The sequence below is a fragment of the Nasonia vitripennis genome, chromosome 2 (genome assembly GCF_009193385.2).
Source record: "Nasonia vitripennis strain AsymCx chromosome 2, Nvit_psr_1.1, whole genome shotgun sequence".
Taxonomy (NCBI): Eukaryota; Metazoa; Arthropoda; class Insecta; order Hymenoptera; family Pteromalidae; genus Nasonia; species Nasonia vitripennis.
Window position 1 is genome coordinate 15,313,400 of NC_045758.1, and position 22,877 is coordinate 15,336,276.

Genomic DNA, 22,877 nt, shown 5'->3' on the forward strand with positions numbered 1-22,877 from the left:
CTTTCGCACAGCCACACGCGCACACACAAAGAGCAGCTGAGCTCGCTCGGTATGGCGCGAGGCTCTTTGAAATGCGCGCTCGCAACGCCGGGCCGGCAATAATTATGGGGTGGCGCGCGGAAAGCGCTGGATTGTATGTTATGACATGATTATTACTGCTGGTCCCCTGCTTCCAGTGTAACGCTCTCTCTCCCTCTCTCACTCGGTTACAATACACTCCTCGGCAATGCATCACCCGGCCCGTCTGCCGCATGCATGCGCTCTCCCTCTCTCTCGCCCAACGAATGCTCGCGCGCGCGCAGAAGTGAGAGAGCACTGAGAATAATCCCAAAGCGGCGAAGCAGCAAACACGCCGCAGAGACACAGAGAGCACTGCTCTCTGGTATGTGTTTATAGAGGAGGTGCAGGAAACACGCCGCGCGGGACACTCGCCACTGGAATGTCCCTGGAGCCTCGTCACGGCGCGGGCTCGATGATTTGTGAGACGCGTGTCTCTCCCTCTCTCTAGCCTCGGCTCTCCGCGCTGCATTTTTATATTTATGCCCTTACATTTTTCGCGGCTCCTCCTCGCGACTTTGCTCGCGAGCCACTGCCGCCGCGGCTGCCCAGAAGAGATAAGGCAACTCTGCGGCTAAGTTTCAGCGTGGTTAAGGGAAGATTCTTTATTCGAAGGCTCCGTTCAGCTGTAATGTGCTGAAATATACGACGAGAAGAAAGCTGGCGTGACGCGTACTTTTCGCATTCGCCGTACGCGTTTGTATCAAAGATTTCCATATAAGCTATTCACCGCGCTTGACAGCCGCTAAGTACAGCAGTTAGAAATGATTAATTCCAACACGAAAGCCGGCAATAAGAACGAACGCGCAGCGTGGAACTAAAAGCCGCGCGAGAAACGCTACGAAAAAAAAGAAAGAGAAAACGAAAAATACCTCATGGCCTCCCGGTAGAGATGAGAATCCCCTCATTCGCGGGGATACGCGTGCAAAGAAAGGAGAAGCGCGCGGGCTCGAGGTAAAGGGGACGGCTAATTCGCGGTGTGCGCTAGCTCATAAAAATTCAACGGCTCTCGGAAAAAACTCATACGTGGCGCATTTAAAAACGCGAAACAAAAAGTCGGCGCACGCGCGTGAGGAAAAAGGGATGGCGCTGCTGTAGCGAGCGGCACTTTAAAGACCGAAGCCGCGAGCGTATGTGGGCGGGTGATGATAAAAAACGCTGGGAAAATATCGCGCTCGAATCAACCATAAACTCGCCGCACGACGCGCGACCCTGTGGGCGGAAGCGTCTGTTTCATGGCCAGTCGAAATGCCACAGGCTGGAGCAGTTAACGTCTTTTATTTCGCCATCTCGATGTCGCCCGATAATGATCGACTCGTTCGTTGCTTTTCTTCTTTTTTTTGGCGTGGGTATTGTGCGACGTGGTGAGTAGCGGTATTGCGGGGGAGTGAAAATCGAGTTCGATCGCATTGGGTAGACAGCAAGGGTCAATGTTTCGATGGATAACTGCAATTTTATTCTCAGACAAGATATTAGATTATTCAGAAGATTATACTTGGGTCCGATTTATTTATTGGAAAAGGGATTCACTACAGCGCATTTTAGAATTGATGGATGAACAGATGATCGACAGATGTTTTTTCTTTTTATTGCCGATGAAACGAACGGTTATTCATTTATAATTGGACGATTCGTATAATATAAATTAAAAAATCAATGGTCATAGAATATCGAGCCGATTCGGGGGAATTTTGGTTAGCTATTATTCGGTTTGAATTTTAAAATTAACTCAACGAAACTAAATTACAATCAATTTCGTATTAGAGCTGTATTGAAACCAGTTCAGCCAAAATTCATTAGCTTCCCTTCTTGTGCAATACTCTTTATTATTAGAAGTCACAGCTGAATCATTCACAACAGAGTGCAAATTTTAAATTGCCTATATTTGTAATTAAACATTTAAAGCTTCACAATATAGCTCTTGCAATACGGTTACTCGCTTGCTCAATATTATTGGTTTTCAAATAAATATTGCATGTGAATGATTGAATGTATATAGCTCTACGACAAATACGATTATACGCTGTTGGTTGATACAATTATTTAAGCATAAGGCAAATCGATTCTCTCGCGATCGTTCCAAAATCCCGCCTTCGATCTCGATTTCACAGTTTGTTCAGTAATGACCAACGAAAACGCACCCGAGAGCGTAGTGCTTTGGTGCACCGCCGCATCGGTGCGGAAAGTTTCAGGCAGCAAAGATAGAATTTTCCAAAGAATCTCGCAAATTTTCGGCAACGCGCTCGACTGTTTCCTTTAGGAATCGTCTGCATTTCTTGAGTGTCTCATCGCACGCAAGACCCTCGGCGCTTTGGTCTTGCAGCACGAAGCGTCGTGTACATCTCTTGCGTTACAGTGCCGCATATGAGCGAGAATGAGGGAGAGTCAAAGTCCCGGAGGAAGGCGGATTTTACCGCGAGCAGCGCGGAAATAGAATGAAATAAAAAGTGAAGCCTCGGTGAGAAGAGAGAAAAAGAGGGGCGGGGTGGGCAGCCCCAGGTCCCGGAGCAAATTTCAGAATTTCTGACACGAGTCCAGAGTTAACCTGTTCCTGGTCCTGAAAAGTGCTGGAGACTAGGTAATCCAGGCACGTAGTCCCCCGGGGTGTCCGCGGGGCCTCCCCCACTTTTTCTCTTTCTCCTCTGCGATTCTTCGTTTATTTCGACCGTTCTCTCCCTTTTGTCTCTCTTTCTTCTCCCTCTCACTTTCCAGTTTAACGTCCGGTTAGCTTCTTCCTCCTATGTATTTATCTATCCGTCGCTCTTTCTCTCGTTCGTCATTTCTCGCGATCTCTCGCTGACAGTTACCACCTATACATACTATAGTTCTGTCTCAAATCGCTTGGTTGCCCCTTCGCGCAAAGTGCGTTTGATTTTCGCCTTGTCTCCTGTCGATACTCGAGAATTCACGATTCGAAGCTTGGAAATCCATGGAAAATTTGATGAAGAGAACTGGATCCACTCTTCAGGCCGAAAATATCCTGCACCCACAGCATCGTATCTTCCGGAAATCCCCGCGCGTATACAGGATTTCGCGAGAAAGTACAGCGAGTGAAAAGTTAAAATAACATTTATAGAGCGGCAAAGGCGAAAAAGCGCACCGCGCATATCTATATACCTATCGCGGCGGAGTACGAGCAACGCAAACTCGCCCAAGTATATATAGCAACTGCAGGCCAGGCTCTCTTTTGATGTACTTTTATTTCTCGTTAATCTTTCCCCGACTGACTGACGGGATAATCTGCGAGCGGCGGACCACGGGAAACAATTTGCAGCGCGCGCGCCCGGTTTAAATCCCTTCTCAGCCCTCTCGCATGCGTACACCGCTTCGAGATAATCGCCGAGTATACGTAATCGAGTGAGATTTTCAAGGAAGAATCTCGCCGCGAATCGTTGGATCGAATGATATAACCTCGATTGAACCGGTGAAATGTACGAAAGTGTATAAAAAGTTGAACGAGCGATAATATAAATGACTGCAAAATATTAATGCTCGTATTTCCAGCTCGGGTTAATTCCAAATACTTTTTTAAATCCTGAGCGTTGATCGATCCATCCCGAGAAATTTCACATACGCATTATATACAGGCCTAGATTCGCGTGCGATAAATTCACAAGGTGTACGAGGTGCGGAGTGACGTTGACGAATGAAAATAAATGTAGGCCCGTATATAGCCGGAAAATTGCAATAATAGGACTCGGCTAGAAAGTTGGTGAATTTTGCAAATATTCGCTTAGGATTGATCTGCCGGCGCCTATGCGAGCTGCGCCGATTCCTTAATCCGAGCAAGATGTCGCGCCGCTAAGACTAATGGTCGGAATGGCGCGGAAGTAATTGCCAGCCGTTGAAATAATCATCCGGCTCTCGCTTTTTCCCTCTCTTCGGTTGCGTAGGCCTGTGTCGGTTCATTTATCTTTGGATATATAACTTTTTGCTTATTGGTTTTTCATCCTTTTTTTAATCATAAGCGTTGAAACAAAACGCTTGTTGAAAATTGACTAATTAATTCACCAGACGAGTGATAATGTTTTCATTTTTTACCTTATGAACATTAATGCACTGTTTTATCGCGAACGGTATCGATTGCAGCACTCGGTGTACACAACGAAAGTGCTTCGCTTCATTAGCATAGGGTTTCTTTCACTCTCGGATTAGGTATACTGCTTTCTCTAATTGCCCCTCTCGCTATATTCGTATCTTATCCTCTCTTACACGAGGTAAAGCGAAAAACACCGTCACGATCCTTTCGTTTTTTTCTCAACCTTTCACTAGGATACTGTCGAGTCAGTTCATAAAATAAAGCAGGCGTTGAAGAGCGCTTTGCCGCAAAAGGAGACATTATTTCACTTTTATTCGTATACTCTTTTTTACGCGCAAAAGCAATCAAACTGACTTCATCCTTCTAGAGCTGAACCAGTCTGGAACACCGCAGCTTAGGCGCGTAAACCGTTCGGAGGCCTCGCTCTAATGGAAAGAAATCGTTTTTCACATAGCATAACATAAATCGTTTAAAGGTTAATCGGAAAATTAGACTAGGCAGGCAAACATAATTCACGTAAATGTAAACAAATGTTTGCTCATCAAAGAATGAAGGCAGCGAGCAGCAGCAAAGTGGATAATCTCCGAGCTGGCAAGCCGCGAGTGAGAGAGAGAGAGAGAGAGAGAGAGAGAGAGAGAGAGAGAGGGAGAGAGAGAGAGAGAGAGAGAGAGACTAAGAGGATCAAGCTAGCTTGTGCAGCTCGGTGAAAAGAAGTGTATGATGAGATTACCATCGAGTAAGAGATGATGGAACGTCATTCCTTCGTTTTCCTCTCTTTCTCTCTTTCTATCCTTTCTCACGCGGCGATGATTCGAACGCGTCGACGCCGACGCGGGAGGACGATAAAGAATGATAGTCCCGGCGACGATGGGAAGAGGAGAGGGGAAAATCCGGCCACGCGGAGAGATTGAGGGAACCGATGAACTATGAAATTGAAAAGCTCTTCTACGGGGTAATCGTCGCGCCCTTTGCAGCCCGCCCCCTTCGCCGAAGCCGGACCGCTTTGTTTGGATCAATCGACCGCATGTAAACGGTGATGCGAGGTTGTTAACGCTCGAAGCTCGACGTATCGCCTTTCGATGATTGATTTCAAAGAAGCCGTTAAGATTCACACCAGCAGGCGCTATAAACACGCGTACACCTATGTGCTCATATCAGTAAATCAATACCGAGCTTTATTCATATTTCATTTTCATTCGCGCTGTTCTCGAATAATTAATTCACACATAATATTGAATTCGCGTGCAGCATTCAGATATCAAAGGAAGAATCGAAGAGTCGAGTTCGCAGCGAAGTCACTTTAAACTGTCGCGAAACGATGATTCGCGCGTATAGCGCGAAATAAATCACTATCAGCGGCACTGATTCAATTATCCCCGTTCTCTCTATACATCTGTCGGGGCAAAGCACGGAGAAGAGGGGATAAAATACGGCCCGTAATTCTGTCGACTCCGACGTGGCTGCAGGGAGCGAGCTGCACAGCTATGTGTATGCGTATAGCACAGCTCGAAACTCGCGCACATACAGGATCTGATGAGAGTCGGGCGCGCGCGTGCCTTCGAAATCAAAACCGGACTCTGCTTGCCGCGCGCGTTTTCCATTTCTTCGCTTGTTCTGAACCGACCCTACAGCTCAGACAGCCAGTCGACGTATCCAACAAATCGCCGAGGCGTAATTTCGAGCGTTCGAGAGAGGCGCGAGTAACAGCTGGCGTAATCCGTCGTCGGCGGTGCAGTAGACGCGTAGCCGACGTAGGCAGATCGAGGTGCAGGAGTCTCATTAGACGGCAAAGTCTAATTGTAAATGGTAATGTCCCTCCGATGCAATCCATTGTTCTCGCTCCCTCTGTTCGGCAATTCGAGGGACGCCGCTATACGCTGCTGCTGCGCGTCGTTCCGTGCTGTGTATGTGCACGTAGGTATACATAGAGAGGAGGACGAGAGAGAGAGAGAGAGAGAGAGAGAGAGAGAGAGAGAGAGAGAGAGAGAAAGAGAGAGAGGAAGATCGATTCCGCGCGCGTGATTCGCAGTTCGAGCTGCACACGGAGGGAAAGCGGAATAGGATTTTCTCCGACTGCGGGCCGGTGCGTTCTTTCACCCCTTTCGCTGCCGCATAGTAGTCTGGGTGTGTGTGTGTGTACGTGGACCGCGCCTTCTTGTTTCTCGGGCGCGCTCGCTCTTTTGCGCCGCGCAATTTGGTATTCGAAGGACGCCGGCGTGTAATGGCACGTCGTTCCGGAGACTAGAATACAACTGTTTATATGTACATACTGCTGTATGCGGGACGAGGGAGAGCGAGAGGGAGAGAGGAAGAGCGAGCATATTACGCGGCACGTTCGGTATTCAAATAAATAGGCGAACCTCGATCTTCACCGGATACCAGGCCGAGAGAGAGAAAGCGAGCTGATGCTGCCTCCCTCGCTCGCTCGCTCTTGTTTTATTCTCCGCGGCTTCGCACGCCGATGCGCGCGTACACGAATGCACTTTTGAATTTTTATTCACTCCAATAACACAAAGGCTACATTATGCGTCGAATCGAGAATTCGCCTTTTCTCTACATTTTTCTCATTCTCTTCTGTTCCTTTTTTTCGCTCGGCCGCTCTTCGCGTTGCTCTTTTTACTTGTCTATTCGCGCGGCTATGTGGTTTCGCCGACGGGATATAATAAAAAGAAGAGTAAGTGATCAGGATTACGCGAAATATCAGGAATGAATTCTGACGAGATTGTTCGCAAACCTAGACATTTTAAGAGATTTTTCATGCAAGCTTCTTATTAGGGCTTTTAAAATGTCGATATTCTGCCAAGCTCAACATAATTCAATTATCAATAGAGCAGAAGACTATTTGTTCAGTTGAACTGGATATCGATTTTGTACGCAACAGCAGTTACCTGTCAAATGCGATTATAACAATTATAAGCTACGAACAGTAACTTTACCACACCGTGAATTTTAAAATTTTTCGACCTCGATTTTACGAAATCGATTACATTCGGATTTTCGGATTATAGCTGTAGTTGCAGTTCTTTATTTGCATCCACTTTTAAATAAACGCTGTAAAATATGCATTTAAATCATATAACGGGCTGCATCATGCAGCAAGTCCTTTCAATCGGGATAAAACAATATTATTTTTATCATTGTTATTATCATCGTAAAAATGGTATTTTACGGAGATTTCCATTTATAGCCATTGTCAAGAACAACGTAAACTTCAAAGACATTAAGATCCGTCCTTTCAAGAAACTCTTGTAATTCATCTCGATTCAAGCTCAACGCATCGGTAACAGAAAATCTTCTCCAGCTCCAAACGTATACCAGAAAACAAAAGCGAGTACACGACAACAAAGGGGTAGTGCACTCGCGCAGAGTTCGTATAAGCGCCTGCAGCGCAGTAACATACGGCAAGCAGTCGAGGAAACGAGTAAATCGGCAATGTCGGACACAATCATCCGCAGGATAGATCCGCGTAATATATTTGGATAGAGTCGTGCGACCATACGGCTTTAGGCGATGCGACATAACTCGCGGCCCGGTGGGCGATTCCGAGTGACAAAACGTGCGCTGCCCGATCGGCAGCGGTAGATTCGAGCTGTTCGCTCGCTGCTACCCCCCTATGTGCGCAGGCGCTCGCGCGGTTTAAAGCTATAGGCGAAACGGCTTTTACTGCTCGCGTAGCTCGACCGTATTAATGACGGGGACGATAATGTCGGGCTACGCTATATGTGTACAGAGATGGATACGCGCGCACGCGTTCTGCTCGGGGAAAAAGGGGAACAATTGTTTTCGATACGTTCTTATGAGAAAAACTAAAAATAGATACTATTTTAAGACGAGTGTTACCTTTGGATGGTGTTTGCCAGTAGTAATGGCCGGAATTGGCCAGACGTAGTCGGTAAATACCTCTATTCTTACATGGACACGATAGTTGAAATGGTTGCTTTTTTAGGTCATGTTTTTTTACCTACTACTTTCATATTATAACGTAAGATAATCTTTATATATTCTTTCATTTGTGATTTTTTTTATTAAGGGGTCAAGCCTGGGTTAAATCCTGCAAAAAAAACAAAAAGATATTCTTCTTACCAAAAAATTTTTGATTTGATGTAATTTGAAAAAAAAAATTCTATTGAAAATATATAAAATATACACCATTTTTATCGAAAAAAAAAACATGTATATACCTTGTAAAATCACTGACCAAAATTCATGATATTTCACTATATAAATAAGTGTTTTTAGTCACTTGCCACGGCTATTTGAAAGATCTTGACCGTCTTCTTTACTCTATCCGGGCTTAAAATGTACCTTAAACATGCTCCCTCGGACCGATCGAGAGACATAGCTAAAAAATATAAATCAAATACTGCCTGAAAACACTTATTTATATAGTGAAATGTCATGAATTTTGGTCAATGATTTTACAAGGTATATACATGTTTTTTTTTCGATAAAAATAGTGTATATTTTATATTTTTTTTTTCAAATTGCATCAAATCAAAAATTTGTTGGTAAGAAGAATATCTTTTTGTTTTTTTGCAGGATTTAACCCAGGCTTGACCCCTTAATTAGCTCAATTAAGTAATGTTTCATGAACGTAATTTGATTGCGCGTTGATAACATTTTTAATCAAAGAGGAATTAATAATCTCCATGAGTAAGTAAGATTCTGTCTCTTTTGATTAATTAGCCAACGCGCCTCGAGCCTTTTTTGGTGCCCATTTTGAAAGACATAAATATACTATAGTCAAACAGAATTTAAACTTTAGGAATAGAGTAATCTCTAGGAGCAGTTTTCTTAAATTTCTTTATTATGTTGACGTTTCGAAAGGGGTCTATATCTTTCCTCTTCAGGGTATCGATAAAATACATGAAAATAACTTCCTTGTCACATGATGTACGTCGAATCATTGCTCGCAACATAAGATCTATGCGAGCAACAATAAACATCTCTGTGCGACAATCTCTCTTCTACCCTGGACAATTGTGCTAGTTTTTTTCATGCGTGTTTTATCGATGTCCTGAAGAGGAAAGATATGCTTTTTCGAAATGTCGGCGCAATAAAGAAATTCAAGAAAACTACTCGTAGAGATTACTCTACTCCTTAAAAAACAATGAGCATTAGAGTCTTTAATTATCAGAATTTAAATTTGAATAAATTGCAAAATGTCACTTGTCAAGACCGTTAGTTCTTTAAAATCCACTCTAATTAATAAAACTTTAATAAGGTATACAATTAGTGTGGAAATACAACATTTGGTTTTGAATATTGTAAATTTAAATGCCTCACTTCAACTAATTTTTTCGGTGAATGAATCTCTGCCGGCGACGACAATCGCGATTCTCTGATAAATAGAGTGGAATGATTCTATAACTGATTTGTAACAATAACGCATAATAGTACTGTGACGAATATTTCCCGAGAATTTGGTTCAATGTGAATTTCTTAAATTATTCGTAGGACAAGCATTAATGCAATAGGGATTAAAAATATCGTGGATTACGATTTAGGTATTTAGTATAATAAAAATTATAAGCCATCCGAATCGATCGTCTACCGACCTCTTTGAATTTGATAGCTCGCAGATGGCTATGATCGCTCAATTATATACAGTTATCGGGAAGCCTTAATCAATATCTCGACAACGGACGCTGAGTAAATTACTTCGTTATAGACAAAGCCGTCGGTCACTTCCCTTTCGTAACGACGCCAACTTCCGTGTATTTTCAAGACGAACTCTGCAGCCCTTTTCCATCGCGTTTACGCAACGCGTACAAGGCACAAATGCATCGCTCGAACCCTCGAACACACGGACAGAGAGTACAATGGAGGAGGAGACGAGGAGGTCGGGACAGTATAAACGTATATACATATAAAAGACAACCAGCGATCGCGGTAGCCTGTATCGGATGCTTTAATGTCGATGTACGGAATAAAGCTCGCGATAACATTGACACAGGTGGAGCCATGGCTGGCGAGGGGAGAGGGGGGAGCGTACTCGCTAGCGTTATGGATCGATATTCATCTTCCAATTTCCCCTACCCTGAAAAGTTTTGGCCGCACGCCATCAGTTCAGCCTCTCGCTCTGGCGCGTGCTCCGCAAGCAGCCGCAAAGGGTCAAGCGTCGGACCAACACTGCAGCGCCGACACACGACAACTTGACCAAAAGAGTTATACGTGTGTAGGGAGGAGAGTCTACGTGATATTGTTCGGGATCTTTCAGCTTTCCGTTGCTGCTGCTGCTGCCGACGCCCGGTGCAGAAATAGCTATCGGAGAATTTTCCGCGTTTCTCTTATTTTTTCTTCCCTCCTCCTCCCCTCTTCTTCAACGGCTGCTTTTCTCCTCGCTTGCGGGCTTTTCTTCTTTTCTCGCGCGTGGCTAACCGACTTTTCGAAGTTTATCGTTTTGCTGGCACGCGAGGATTCGGGATGATTAGGAGCCACTGCGCGACTCGTATAAGCCTCATGCCAAAGAGTTCCTCGGAACGGACAGTTTCTACGACGCGTGATGCCCGGCACGTGGGAAGTCTTCCTCTGGAATTAAATGTAACTTTTTTCCAAACTTTTCAACGTTTTTCGCTCCGCTGCAACTTTTTATGTTATTCGTTATTTTTTCGTTTTGAAAAGCTGCATTGCGCGTAGTTTTTAAACGTTGTTCGTAGAATATAAAGATCCAAATGTTTTTCTCGAAATTTACATTCTTCGTTTCGACAATAATCTATTCATTTGTTTCCATCAATGCAGCGCAAAAAAATCCTCCGTGTTTTAGAAAAACATTCAACTGTTTTCGCGTTAAACCGGGATATTTGGTTGCAGCCGAAATCAATTCTTCGAAGCTATTCTCAATAGTCCGATCGTTATTACGTACGAATGGCAAGTTGTTGCAGGGAATCTGAATTTGGCGGGTTTTTCGACAAACACGCGTATAATAGGCACAATGAATTGATTGATCAAAATCCCGGAGCCGCAAGCGAAATTTCAATGATCCCAGGAATGAAACAATCGTAGCACAACCTCCGCGCATAAACCCGACCATCAATACATTCCAATTAAGCCGAGCACAGTACAAGCCAGCAGCAGCAGCATAGTGGCGCGGGGCTCAACAAGCGCCCGCTATCCCGGCACGCGCGTTTTCTTACCAAGCCGAGGTTCGCGCGCGCAGATATCCCTCAAATACCCCTTGGAACTCTTTAAATTCCCGTAGCTCTCCTCGCCTCGCTCTCTATCTCGCTTTTGCACGTGCTCTCACTCTTTTAGCCGGCAACCCTCTATAATCAAATCCAACCCTAACCGCTCTCGGCTCCCTCTCCGCACGAAAGGAATGTTAATGCGACAATGCCTCCCTTCTCTCTACCTCTCTTTTGCTCCGCGTTTCACTCTTTCCTTCGCGATTCCGACTTATTTCTTTTAGCTCGCACGGCTTCTATTTCCACGTCCTCGCAATGCAAGTGTCCGCACTACTGTGTGTGTGAGAGACAGAAAGAGAGAGAGAGAGAGAGAGAGAGAGAGAGAGAGAGAGAGAGAGAGAGAGAGAGAGTAGGGCCTCGACAATCCCCGAGGATTTTCGAGCTTTCTTCGCCCGGCTTCGTTCGGCGTAGCTTTTCGTTAACACCGTTAGGCTTTTCTCTACCGTTGCGCCTTTCTTCCCGTCTCTGTTCGCTTCTAATCGACTGGGATGAGCCTCGGATCTCGCAGCTCCCTTTTTGCAGGTCTGATTGCGTTGCGCACAATTCCAACGAAAAATTAATCAGAATAATTAATTAATATAAAAATTGTGTTTTGGTGATTTTGGGTTCGTTGTATTTATTTCAAATATCATGCATCTTGATCTCATGGAGCCGTTTCATATAGCTATCTAACGACTATTTACTTGGCTACCCAATCGATAAATGACCAATACATAGGCATCGAAGAGCTTGATAGTATGCATCAGTATACTTGATTAACACCTCGGCAAATAGAGTTGACCGTATTAAGCTTTATTGATCGGTAAGACTGCGTTGGACCAGATTTTCAAATCGGGAATTATTCAGTGAGTTTTTCGGCCTAAAGATAGAAGTTTTGGTTGATCAGTTTATTAAAAAAGACATTTCAAAGACGCATGAAATATAACGTGCGAACGTTTTTTCTTGAAACAACTTTTTTGATGGCGTGCAGATCTTGCGAAATGAATTAAATCACTCGAGTGAACGCAATTAAATACGAATTTCATCATGCTCCCGCAAGATGCGCCTAATTGACAGAAATCGCAAGCAATTTCATTCTCCGTTAGCTACATGCGCGAGGAGCATCCCTCGGAAGCAGCGAGTGCGAAATTCAGACTGGATTGACGCCTGCAAGTTTTGATACACTCGTATAAACGCACTGTCTGAGACCTGACTGTATATGTAATGGGAATTAAATAAGGGACGGATCGGATTTCTGAAATAATAATTATGGCTAATTAACTTCTGCGTCATAAAGAGCTGTCGAGCCTTGCATGCGTCTGTTCGACTGAGTTCAACCATGTGTATCGATCCGTAATACTTGGTTGATAAAGTGCAAACTGCATAATGCTGTCGTTTCATTGTTAACAATACGTGCAAATATCAGAACCATAAATTCGTAAGATTTCATGTCTGCGCAGTTGGTGCGACGCGGCACAATGTTCATTTAAAGCGTTTTAATAATTATTATTAAAGCAAGCGCATTTCTAACCCACGATAGATCTATTCTTATCGGAAAATTGTCTAAAAGTATGCTATTCAACACAGCTGCAAAGCATCGACGGCGGCAGGAAGGCATCCGGTCTTCCAAAATCGCCGAGACTGCGACGGCATATTATCGAGTGCGCGCTTGACTCAACTTGGCCGCAAGTTCGATGCGGATCTAATCGGTCGCGTCTAATCGCTATGCTGATTACTGGCCGGCCGAGGCTCGCGGCACGGAAGGCTGCCTTGGCAGTTGGCTCCCGAAGTCCATAACTTGCCGCGGACCTCGGGAAGCCCGCATCACGCGCGCATCGCCAGCGCAGACTGCGAGGCAGTCGAGGTCAGAGCGCGCGCGGCATAGTTTAGCCCGATGCGAACTGGGCCGAAAATCTCTTAATCCCGCGGCAGAAATTTTAAGCCGGCGCTCTATATATAGTTGGAGTTTTCTCTCGTGCATCGGATCTATAGAAATGCACATTCGCAGTGCGTTATTGTCGGTCGTCGATGCGCGGGATAAAAATAATTCCGATGTCGTGTCTATAACAAGGAAAGCTCGATGAACGTTATCATATATAAAAAGCCTCGCTAAAAAGATGCCTCGTCGAGTTTTAATGAAAAAAAGGGCAAACAAGCGCCGCGGCGCGCCAAACTTTACCAACTTCTAAAAACTAATTTTAACCTAGAAGAACCAGCGTATAGGCTTATTATTTTGGATATATTAAAAAAACGCGAGAGCGCGCGCGCGTTAGGAGTACGTACAGCGGCCGCGGGCAAGTTTGGCGACAAAGACGCCGCGGGCTAATTAGACTCTGTGCAGAGCCGGAAAGCGTAAAGACAAAAAAGCACGCGAGCGCCGTGTCGAAATGAAGTCCCTCGACCGATAGGCATCCTGCGACCCTGGGGCTTATGAACGAAGAACTATTAGCTGAGTTCGAACCTACAGGAGAGGAAGAGAGACCGGAGCGGCATTATGAATTTCGAACTCGCGTGTGCTCTCTTTTCTCCCTCCCCGGTATCCCGTGTGTCCTCTCTTTTTCTTCGAGCGCGAAGGATCACGGGATTAAAATTCCACGAGAATTCCGGGCAACGTTCAAAGTTTGATATAACCGCCCTGACGACAGCCACTCTATGCTCGGCGCGAGAGGATCGAACTATATAGAGCCGCGCCGCAGGGCGAAAGTCTCTGCTCGGTAATTGTACCTATACTCGATAAGCAGTGGGAAGACGATGAAAATAATTCACTCGCTATTCTCGCATGCACGAATGCGCTTAAAATTATTAAACCGCACACAGAAACCTCCCTGAGACTTCTTTCACGACTTCCGGAATAATCTCTGCGCAGCGAGCGTCGCTCGACTCCCGAATATAAGCTCAAGGGGCCCCCGTCGACAATGGAAAACGTACATTCTTGAAGACGCGCTTACAGGGCGGCACAGTGGCCCACGTGTGTATAGACCGCGCTGTATGCACTTTGTGCGCAGCGAAAGAACCTTGAATGCGTTGATTCGCGCGATTGTGCTTCGAGCCGCGGAGACTTGTGCGCAACGACGGCGGCGGCAACGTTTATCCAACGTTCACTCGCTCGCTCGCTCGCTCGCCCCGGGGCCCGGAGACTGATGAATTTAAGACTCGTGTGCAGGCTCGCGCTTACGTATACACGTACAGCTGCCATCGCTCTTGAAAAGTGCTCCGGCGAGCTTTCGACCTACTGCCGAAACTGCACACGTCCTCGTGTTTGACTTCCGCCTGAATTAACTTTCGCAGCAGCGCACTTTCCGATGTGTACCCTTGTCATTGTTTCCCGCAATATTCGGCGGCTATACGCGCGACGTTTACATTTCCATTTCTGTTCGAAGAGGCTGTGGGAGAAAGGGGCGAGCCGTCGTCGTCGACGACGACGAGGTATTATAGACTGCTATACTTGCGCGCTTCTGTGCAGCTGAGAGACACCGCCGCTGCCGCACATTCAATTCCCTTGTCCTGTGAATTTTGCGCTTTCTCTACTCCGCTGGGCAATTTCGCTTTGAATCATCTCTGTCTTGTTACTCCATACTACGCCGCTGCTGCTTGGCATCATTGGGGGGAATGCTTTCCCGGAACTTTCAAGAATCGCGTAACCTAACGAACCATGAGATCGAATCGTACGGGGACAACGAAATCAACGCCAGACACGCGACTATATATAAACGAGCTTTTCCGTTTCCGTGCACTATTTGCGGGCGTAGTTCCCTCTCGCTTTCTCTGCGAAATGGTGTTTCTGTATGGTGTGGTGTGACTTGAGTGACTCTGTTAGATGGCTATTTAGTTGATATTACGACATCAGCTTTGATTACGATGGACGAGCAGCTGTAAAAACAAAATAACCGCAATTAAAATTATTCACCTCGCGTACAGTCATGCTCCTATATAATTCGATAGTGCATAAAGGAACCACATAAAACGATTGGCCAAGTCAACGTGCCACGTACTGCACCGTCTGAGATTTCTACATTGATTTGCCCATAGCATCACCCCGCATTTTCTGTGTCCTAAGTCAATGCGCGACGTCTTTGCAATAAGAACTCGTCGTGTCACCCGATCCTCTCATCCTCCGTACACCAAGCTCCGGCATAGCTCTCGGGCGCGCTTTTCTTCGCTCCATTCTCGCTCTCGCTCCGGAGTCCGGGCTGGTGTTTTGCATTTTAAGAAGGTGTCGGATCCCCTTTGCTCCATCCGAGACAGCTCTTCTCCCTTTCGCAGCTTGCCAGTCGCCGACGAGGAGCCGGGCAGCAGCAAAAAGACCAGCCTCGCGCGCGATCTCTCTACGCGCCCGCGCGCGCATCGGGAAAAAGACGGCGGCGGGACGAAAGAAAGAGAGCGAAGCATCGCACGCGCGCAAAAGAACGAGCTCGCTGGGGAGAGAAAACGAATTCTGGCTTGTCTCTGCTACACTCCTTTCGCGGAAAAACCTCAAGCTCGAAGAGTGCGCGCGCGCGAGAGAGAGAGAGAGAGAGAGAGAGAGAGAGAGAGAGAGAGAGAGAGAGAGAATATTATTCCGACTCACGACGCTATCTTTTCTCGCTGGGATTCGCTTTTAGTATTTGGAGGAGCCAAACTTTTCCCTGCGTGTACAGGCTATACTCCCGCCGCGATTATCGCGTTTGATCTCGCGCGCGATCGTTTGTTCCGCTGTATCTAAACAAGAATCTTGAACGGAATTAACTTCTGTTTGAGTGTTTTCCTTTATGTGTTCGCGATAGTTTTTTTTGCGTCAGCGCCGAAAAACACGATTGATTAAAAGCAAATAATAAGCCAATAGAACGAGATTCGTTTGCGCGATGCACGCACGCTGGATTGAAAAAAAAATCGATAGAGAGCGCTGTACAGTGTGCACGCGAAAAGTGATTAAACGGATAAACGGCCAAACAACAGGTCAGCTGCCTGTAATTTATAGTGGCCCGACGAAGGGGGATATCGATTCACTATGTTTATCGTGTACCACTAGTAATTGGAACATTTATGAGTCAATCAATCACCGCTCACCCCTTGCATATAAACTCCTCGTTGCATATAAGCCTCTCGCTCGCGCTCTGCGACATCGATGCTCTCGCACTTATGTGTGTACAACGCGCGTCGGCACACATATGCGGCAAACATCTTCGTGTCTCTCTCTCCCCCTTAGTTCGACCTATGCCTCGCGCGCACACACACACACACACACACACACACAGAATGTCTAATGCTTGATTTTCGCTCGTCTCGGTTTCAGTTCCACCCATGCTCTGGATACCGCATCAGTTGGTCGGCGTCCCTCTTGGCTACTCGGTCACCCTCGAGTGCCATACGGAGGCTCATCCGACGTCCTTGAATTATTGGACGCGAGACGATGGGGTAATGATCCACGAGGGCAGGAAATACAAGGTTCTGTCTACGCCGGAGAAGCCTTCGTACAAGACCAATATGACCTTGACCATTGTTGATGTCGAGGTAAGTAAACTCTTTTGTCGTAACGCTCGTTCTTTTATCATTTATAAACACCAGCTCGAGAGGAAAAGCTTGAAGACGCCTTTATATTGCGCGCTCCTTTTCGTTAAAATTGCGCTCTAAGTCTCTCCTGCTGACAGATTTTCTTTGTAGTCTGCGCTCTAGTAATTGCTTCACTAATTATTCGCTCTTTAACATCTTTAGTTTCTCAAGACCGTCTACTATGATTTAAATCTATTTACGTTTAGGTACACTAATGAATTTCATTTTTAAGATACCATTTCTGATGTTCGATCGTATACTAAACGTTGATTGAGTTGGTTTTATGTCTAGAAAATTTTTACAACAGAAAAAGTACGATGATTCTTTAACAGGCCAAAGTTCGTTTTGGTTAAAATAGAAAGCAGTTTATTTTTAGTTTTCAACGTGGAAAACAAAAAAAAAAGAATACAAGACTCCCTTCGGCTATAAAAATTGTTGAAAATCAAATCGAACAAAGCCAACAAAAAGTTGCATAGAATTCCATTTTTACGCAAACATCTCTCCAGTAAGAACCTATTGTTATTTTTAACAAGCGCATGTCGGCGATTGTTCTGCAAAATGTAGCTTTAATTATTCGTTATTATTTTTCATGTACAAACCGAACAGCGCAACAAAAAACAAGCCCTTTGTTCCGCGCATATTACGGAATAGCTCGCGAGTTTTAACACATTCGAATGCGACCGGCTTACAAAATTATCCGTTTCCTCGAAAACTCGGAGCCCTGTGTGAACGCGCATATTCGCTCCTTTTCACAGCTCTGCTAATTAATCAGAAAATCAGCGCGAGATCCTCTTATGCGCTTCGCGCAGTCATACAGCCGTATATCTACTCTCTCGTCGCCCGGTAATATTTCCCGTCTTTCACACTCACTCGCGAGCGGAGCGTATAGAATCGAAAAATTACGAAGCAGCAGAATCGCGATACTTTTGCGCTCCGGTAATAGCTGCGTGTAATACAAGCGCGCCGGGCGGACATGAGAAATTATAGCGCCGAAAAAGCAGAGACGCGAGAACACTTGAAATCGCGGCCGCGGCGAGAGAGAAATAAATGTAGCGCAGTGAAACGATCGCAATTCGCGAACTTATTCGGCGACGGAGTCGAGCTAAAGCTTGCGAGTGCTTAACGACCGGCAATAAAGCGGCGGCGCGCATCGATATACATTTTCGTTGCGTTATCGATTCCTCCACCGCTATACCGGCGACGCTGGATTTGTTACGAGCCTTGTGTCCCACATGTGTGTGTATAATGCTGGTCGTTTTGTTCGCGACGAGCGATAAGTTTTCCCCAGCGGACGGCCGACGTTAATGTCGCAACTTTAATTGTTTTTTGCAGAAATCCGACTTTGGCAGTTACAAGTGCGTAGCGAAAAATCCGAGGGGCGAGACCGAGGGCACGATTCGACTTTACGGTGAGTTTTTTTACTTCCCTTTTTTACGTCTCTTTTTTTAATGGCCTTTCGGCATCACACGTGTGTGGATCGACGAGTCTCGATCTTTTTTTTTTGTCCCGTTTCTCGGGGCTTTGCAACTTATTTAGCGAAAATGGAACAAAAAAGACATTTGTCAGCTGTCGGAAGAGTGTTTAGTATTCAACGCAAGCGAATGCTCCGGGGATCGAGACTTGAAGCTATGACGGGACCTTTGACGTTTGCAATGCCGAGAATACTAAAAACTTTATCAGCTCTGCTTTTTCTCACGCGTTACGAGAAAAAATCATCTTCATAAAATTATGAGTACATCATAAATAAACGTAGGTGCGTATACGAAGGCCGTAATCCACGTACATATAAATATTGTTTAATCCAACGCTCCCGTATGTACCAAACTATTTTAACTCATCGGCGAGCAAAGAACCTCGGCAGTTCGAGCCGAGTCCAGGGCAAACAGACCAGCACACGCTCACCCCACATTCCACACACACACACACACACACACACACACACGTGGATACAGAAATCCTCGTCCATTAGCATGCATCGGTTTTTCGCATTAGCGTCATTCAAATGAACCGGCGGCGCGTCGGCCGTTTAGCATAAAAGGCTTGCGAATCCCACAAAAAAGCGAGCAAGAGGACACGAGCCATTCGTCGTCATCGTCGCCCGCGCGTCTCTTTTCGAGGAAATGGACGTACACACACGCGCGAGATACCTGTATGTAAGTCCGCTGCACGTAGATACGCATACGCGTGGCCTGGTTTTTAAATTTAACTGAGAAGCACGCCCGCGTGAAATTGGTTAAATAATTTTTCAGCCGAGTGGCGCTTGCGTAGACGCGTGCGTTCTATTCGGTTAATTGGTTGCGCGTGTGCGCCTGTATAATTACTCGGAGCCGCGCGCGCGTAATGCAAACTTCATTATTTGCTGGAGTAGTCTTTCAGCCGGAAATTTCGGTAAATTTCGAGATTTATTCATAAGAGCTGCAGGAGAGTACACAGCTGACCGCATACGCGCGCGCGCGTTTGTACGCTACCGCCCATTAGATTATTGAAAGTACGCGCATTCATTTGAATTCTTGACAGCGTGTATTATCAAACACCAAGCGAGCATATGTTTATTCGTACATCTGGTCGCCCTGTCAATGAAATTTATCGCAAGCCTTGATCGCACACGCGCAAGTATTTCGTTATTGCTTGTACACTTGGTGTACTCCCCCAGATACGAGCATCGAAAAAATCTCGAGCATTAAAGAGAAAGAGAGATAGTCGCGCTCTTAATTGGTTTTGCAATCCGTCTTGGATGAATCCTTTTAAAAGCGTGCGCACAAAGGAAGCAATTAGTCTCTTCCTCTTGTCGGCGGAGCTTCTGCTCCCTTCCACCGCGCCGATCGTCTCGCGACAGTAAGACAATAAAATTCAAAAACCCTCATAAATACTCTCCACTTGGAATTGCGACTCTCTCGTCTATGTCTCTCCGCGAGAGCAACAATAGCCAGAGCAAAGCAAGGGAGTAAGAGCTGCCGAAGCAAGAGCAATACAGAGCGACGAAACACGATTGCAATATAAGGCCGAATAAGCGAATAATACTTTAAGGCTATCGCTGTCCTTTAGCCACCGGAGCGGGATAAAATCCCTTTGGGTTCTCTCTCTCTCTCTCTCTCTCTCTCTCTCTCTCTCTCTCTCTCTCTCTCGTAACTCTCACATTCGTAACACTACATCTGTCTCAGGTTTCAAGAGACTAGCTAAAGAGCACTTTCTTGAGCTTGAAAACACAAACACTTGAATTCGCTTGTACACATTCACTCAAACGCACACACACGCGCCTGTACACACTCACGCAAACGCACACACTCACACACTCTCGCTTGACCCATCTTCACATTATCATACTTTCACAATACACATTTTTACTGTACTACTATTGCTGCTGTATACATTTTATCGTACAACACACTGTACGTCAAATAAATCTAATCTAATCTAATCTAATCTAATCTCTCTCTCTCTCTCTCTCTCTCTCTCTCTCTCTCTCTCTCTCTCTCTCTCTCTCTCTCTCTGCGGCGACATCTGCTGGCCACCGAATCGTGATGACTCTGAACCCTCTGGCACTACGTTTTTAATCTAGTCTGACTCGGCCTATAGGTCGTAACCATTTTTCAGTATTATGTACTCTGATACTAAATGTGCAATACAGATAGGTCTATGACCAAACCTCACGTGTACAGCGTAAAGTTAGAAAGTTTTATTGTGATATTTAATATGACTAAATGTGATTTTTTGTGATGGTATTTTTACCAAAGTATTATTTTAATCTGTGTAGGACAAACAATTTTACCTTCTAAAATGCTGTAATTATATTTTTATATTCTCTTTTTGTTAGTTTGTATGAGACACAGTCTTATGTGATCTCAACGAATTATATTGTTTTTTGCTTTGAGCAAAATAAAGATCTATCTCTCTCTCTCTCTCTCTCTCTCTCTCTGTCTCTCTCTCTCTCTCTCTCTCTCTTTCCTTCGCCGCGCGGCTAAAAAGCGTGGCGGGAAAAAAGAGCCCGGATAAAAAAAGGAAAAGGAGAGGCATTGGATACGGCGCAGAAGAGAGAGTCCTAGAGTGGCCAGAAAGAAAGAGGAGGACAAAGAGAGAGAGAGAGAGAGAGAGAGAGAGAGAGAGAGAGAGAGAGAGAGAGAGAGGATCGAGGGTAGAGTCGCGCGGCTCTTCCCAAAATTAAGTGGTAGCAGTCAGAGATATGTCAGACAAGTTTTATTAAGCGGCATAAAAAAGAGATTTGTCGTTGGGCGAGCTTTTCCCGCAGGAGAGCCCGGGCTTCTCCCCTCCTCCGAAAAAGCACACGCTGCGTCTCAACCGCTTTCTCTCTCGCTTCAGCCGCGAGTGCGACTAGCGGGACGCGAGACACAGCGTAGAGACAGAGACAGAGAGAAAGGGAATCCGAGGGTCGGCGGCGGCACGCTCGCCGCGGAGATATGAATTTATTATTAAGGACCGCCTAAGGCCAAAGTAACCCCTATTTCTTGATATCCCGTGATTGCGCGATGCGGCTTTCTCTCTCTCTCACTCTCTCTCTCTCCCTCTCTCTCCCTCTCTCTCTTGTTTCTTTTCTCCCGCTCGCTTAAATCTCGCCGAGCTAATTTATTCCGAGGGAGAAAGAGTCAAAACTCGCGTAACGATGCAGCCGCGCGACGACAATATCGCATTCATTCGCGGTCGTTTGCGCTGTTACATAATGCAACGAGCCGGCTTCGCGACTCCTCGCACAGGAGAGTCTGGCCCTTCGCTCGTGGACGATTTAATTATCGGCGCTGAAGCGCACGCTCGCTGAGCTATCCCCGTATATTAAGTATGTATGCGCTCGTCGAGAGAGGATCGCCTTTCAAATTGGCCGCACTTCGGCCGGCCAGCGCGTGTATACCTTTGATTGCGAGAGACGCTTTATTAGTCGCGCAAATGGAGGACTCGCTCTTGGTCTTCTTGCGTTATAGCCTTGCGTCGTGCGCTCGTTGCATATTGAATCCTGAATATTTCATGACATTTTTGCTGTTGCAGCCGTGTCGTCGAAATTTCAGACTAGGGATGAACTGTCTGGATTGCCCGCGTGTGTATCCTGAATTTTTTAAGATGCGATTCGTGTTTTCTGTTTTTTTGAATATCGAAAAATGATAACCGAAAGCGTTTCCAGAGCAACAAACTCGAGTTTCTTAGTGTAGGAGGCACGAATCAATATCACTCTTCTTAATTCCAGTCCAACTTGACAGTCGTGTCGAGTTACGCCTCGACTTTTTATTCCACCACGCGAAGGTTTTTCACACTTTCAACGCGCGGCGAAGTGGCCTCGGGCGCCAGATTTTCCGATACACACTGTCCGAAGCATCGTCGATAGACCGCAGCGGTAGCCCGAGGCTCCCCGGTAAGTTTCGCGAGTCTTACGAACTATCTTAATGACCAAGTATTTACGGATGTCTGAGGATTCTTTTTTCGCCGCTCTCGGAAATAAGAAGCAGTCCTGAATGCGGAGCAGCGGAAATCGCGCGTAAAAGGTCTAATTATCGCACGCGGCCGTAACGCAATACCCGGTATTAATTAAGAGGCAACGAATCGATGACCCGCGCGAAATTCATTCATTCCTCTCTTTCTTCCCTGTACCTCGTCCTCCCTGTTCCGATTCAACGGTGCGGATTGGGCGAGACGTTTACGAGGCGCATCGCCGCCAGCTGAAATCTCTCCTCGTCTTGTCCTTCTGTTCCTCTTCGTTCCCCTCCTTTTTTCTTCTCTATTTTAACTTTGAATGAACGAAGCTCTTCATATTTCCGGGAGAATTTGAAGAGCCTCGTTAAAAAAACCTCGTTAAAAAGTAGTTTTTCTTTCACGGCGCGAATCGTTAAGGGTAATTTGATAACCATTAAAAAGTAATATTACAATATGCGTATGCTAATCACTTGCTGATAAAGTCCACTGCTCCTTATAAATGATTCTCGTCCTGATTGATGAACGAAATCGGATTATCCGGGGCGATGTCGAGCTCGAATTTTGATACGGCAGGCGTATTCTTGCAATGTAGAGCGCGGCTTGATGAAGCACTAATTGCTTCTGATATACGCCGGAAGTCTCGCTCATTTTCCACTTGATTATTGTCGACTCCG

General features: G+C 45.7%; 1 protein-coding gene across 2 annotated transcripts in view; it reads left to right on the plus strand.

The window, feature by feature from the left end:
* LOC100121068 (lachesin) overlaps positions 1–22,877 on the plus strand; it is a 149,613-nt gene that overhangs the window by 104,235 nt on the left and 22,501 nt on the right. For both annotated transcript variants that reach the window (XM_031922889.1, XM_031922890.1), the window contains exons 6-7: positions 16,532–16,749; positions 18,121–18,196. In XM_031922889.1, the coding sequence (XP_031778749.1) occupies positions 16,532–16,749; positions 18,121–18,196 (294 nt within the window). The remainder of the gene's footprint in view (positions 1–16,531; positions 16,750–18,120; positions 18,197–22,877) is intronic.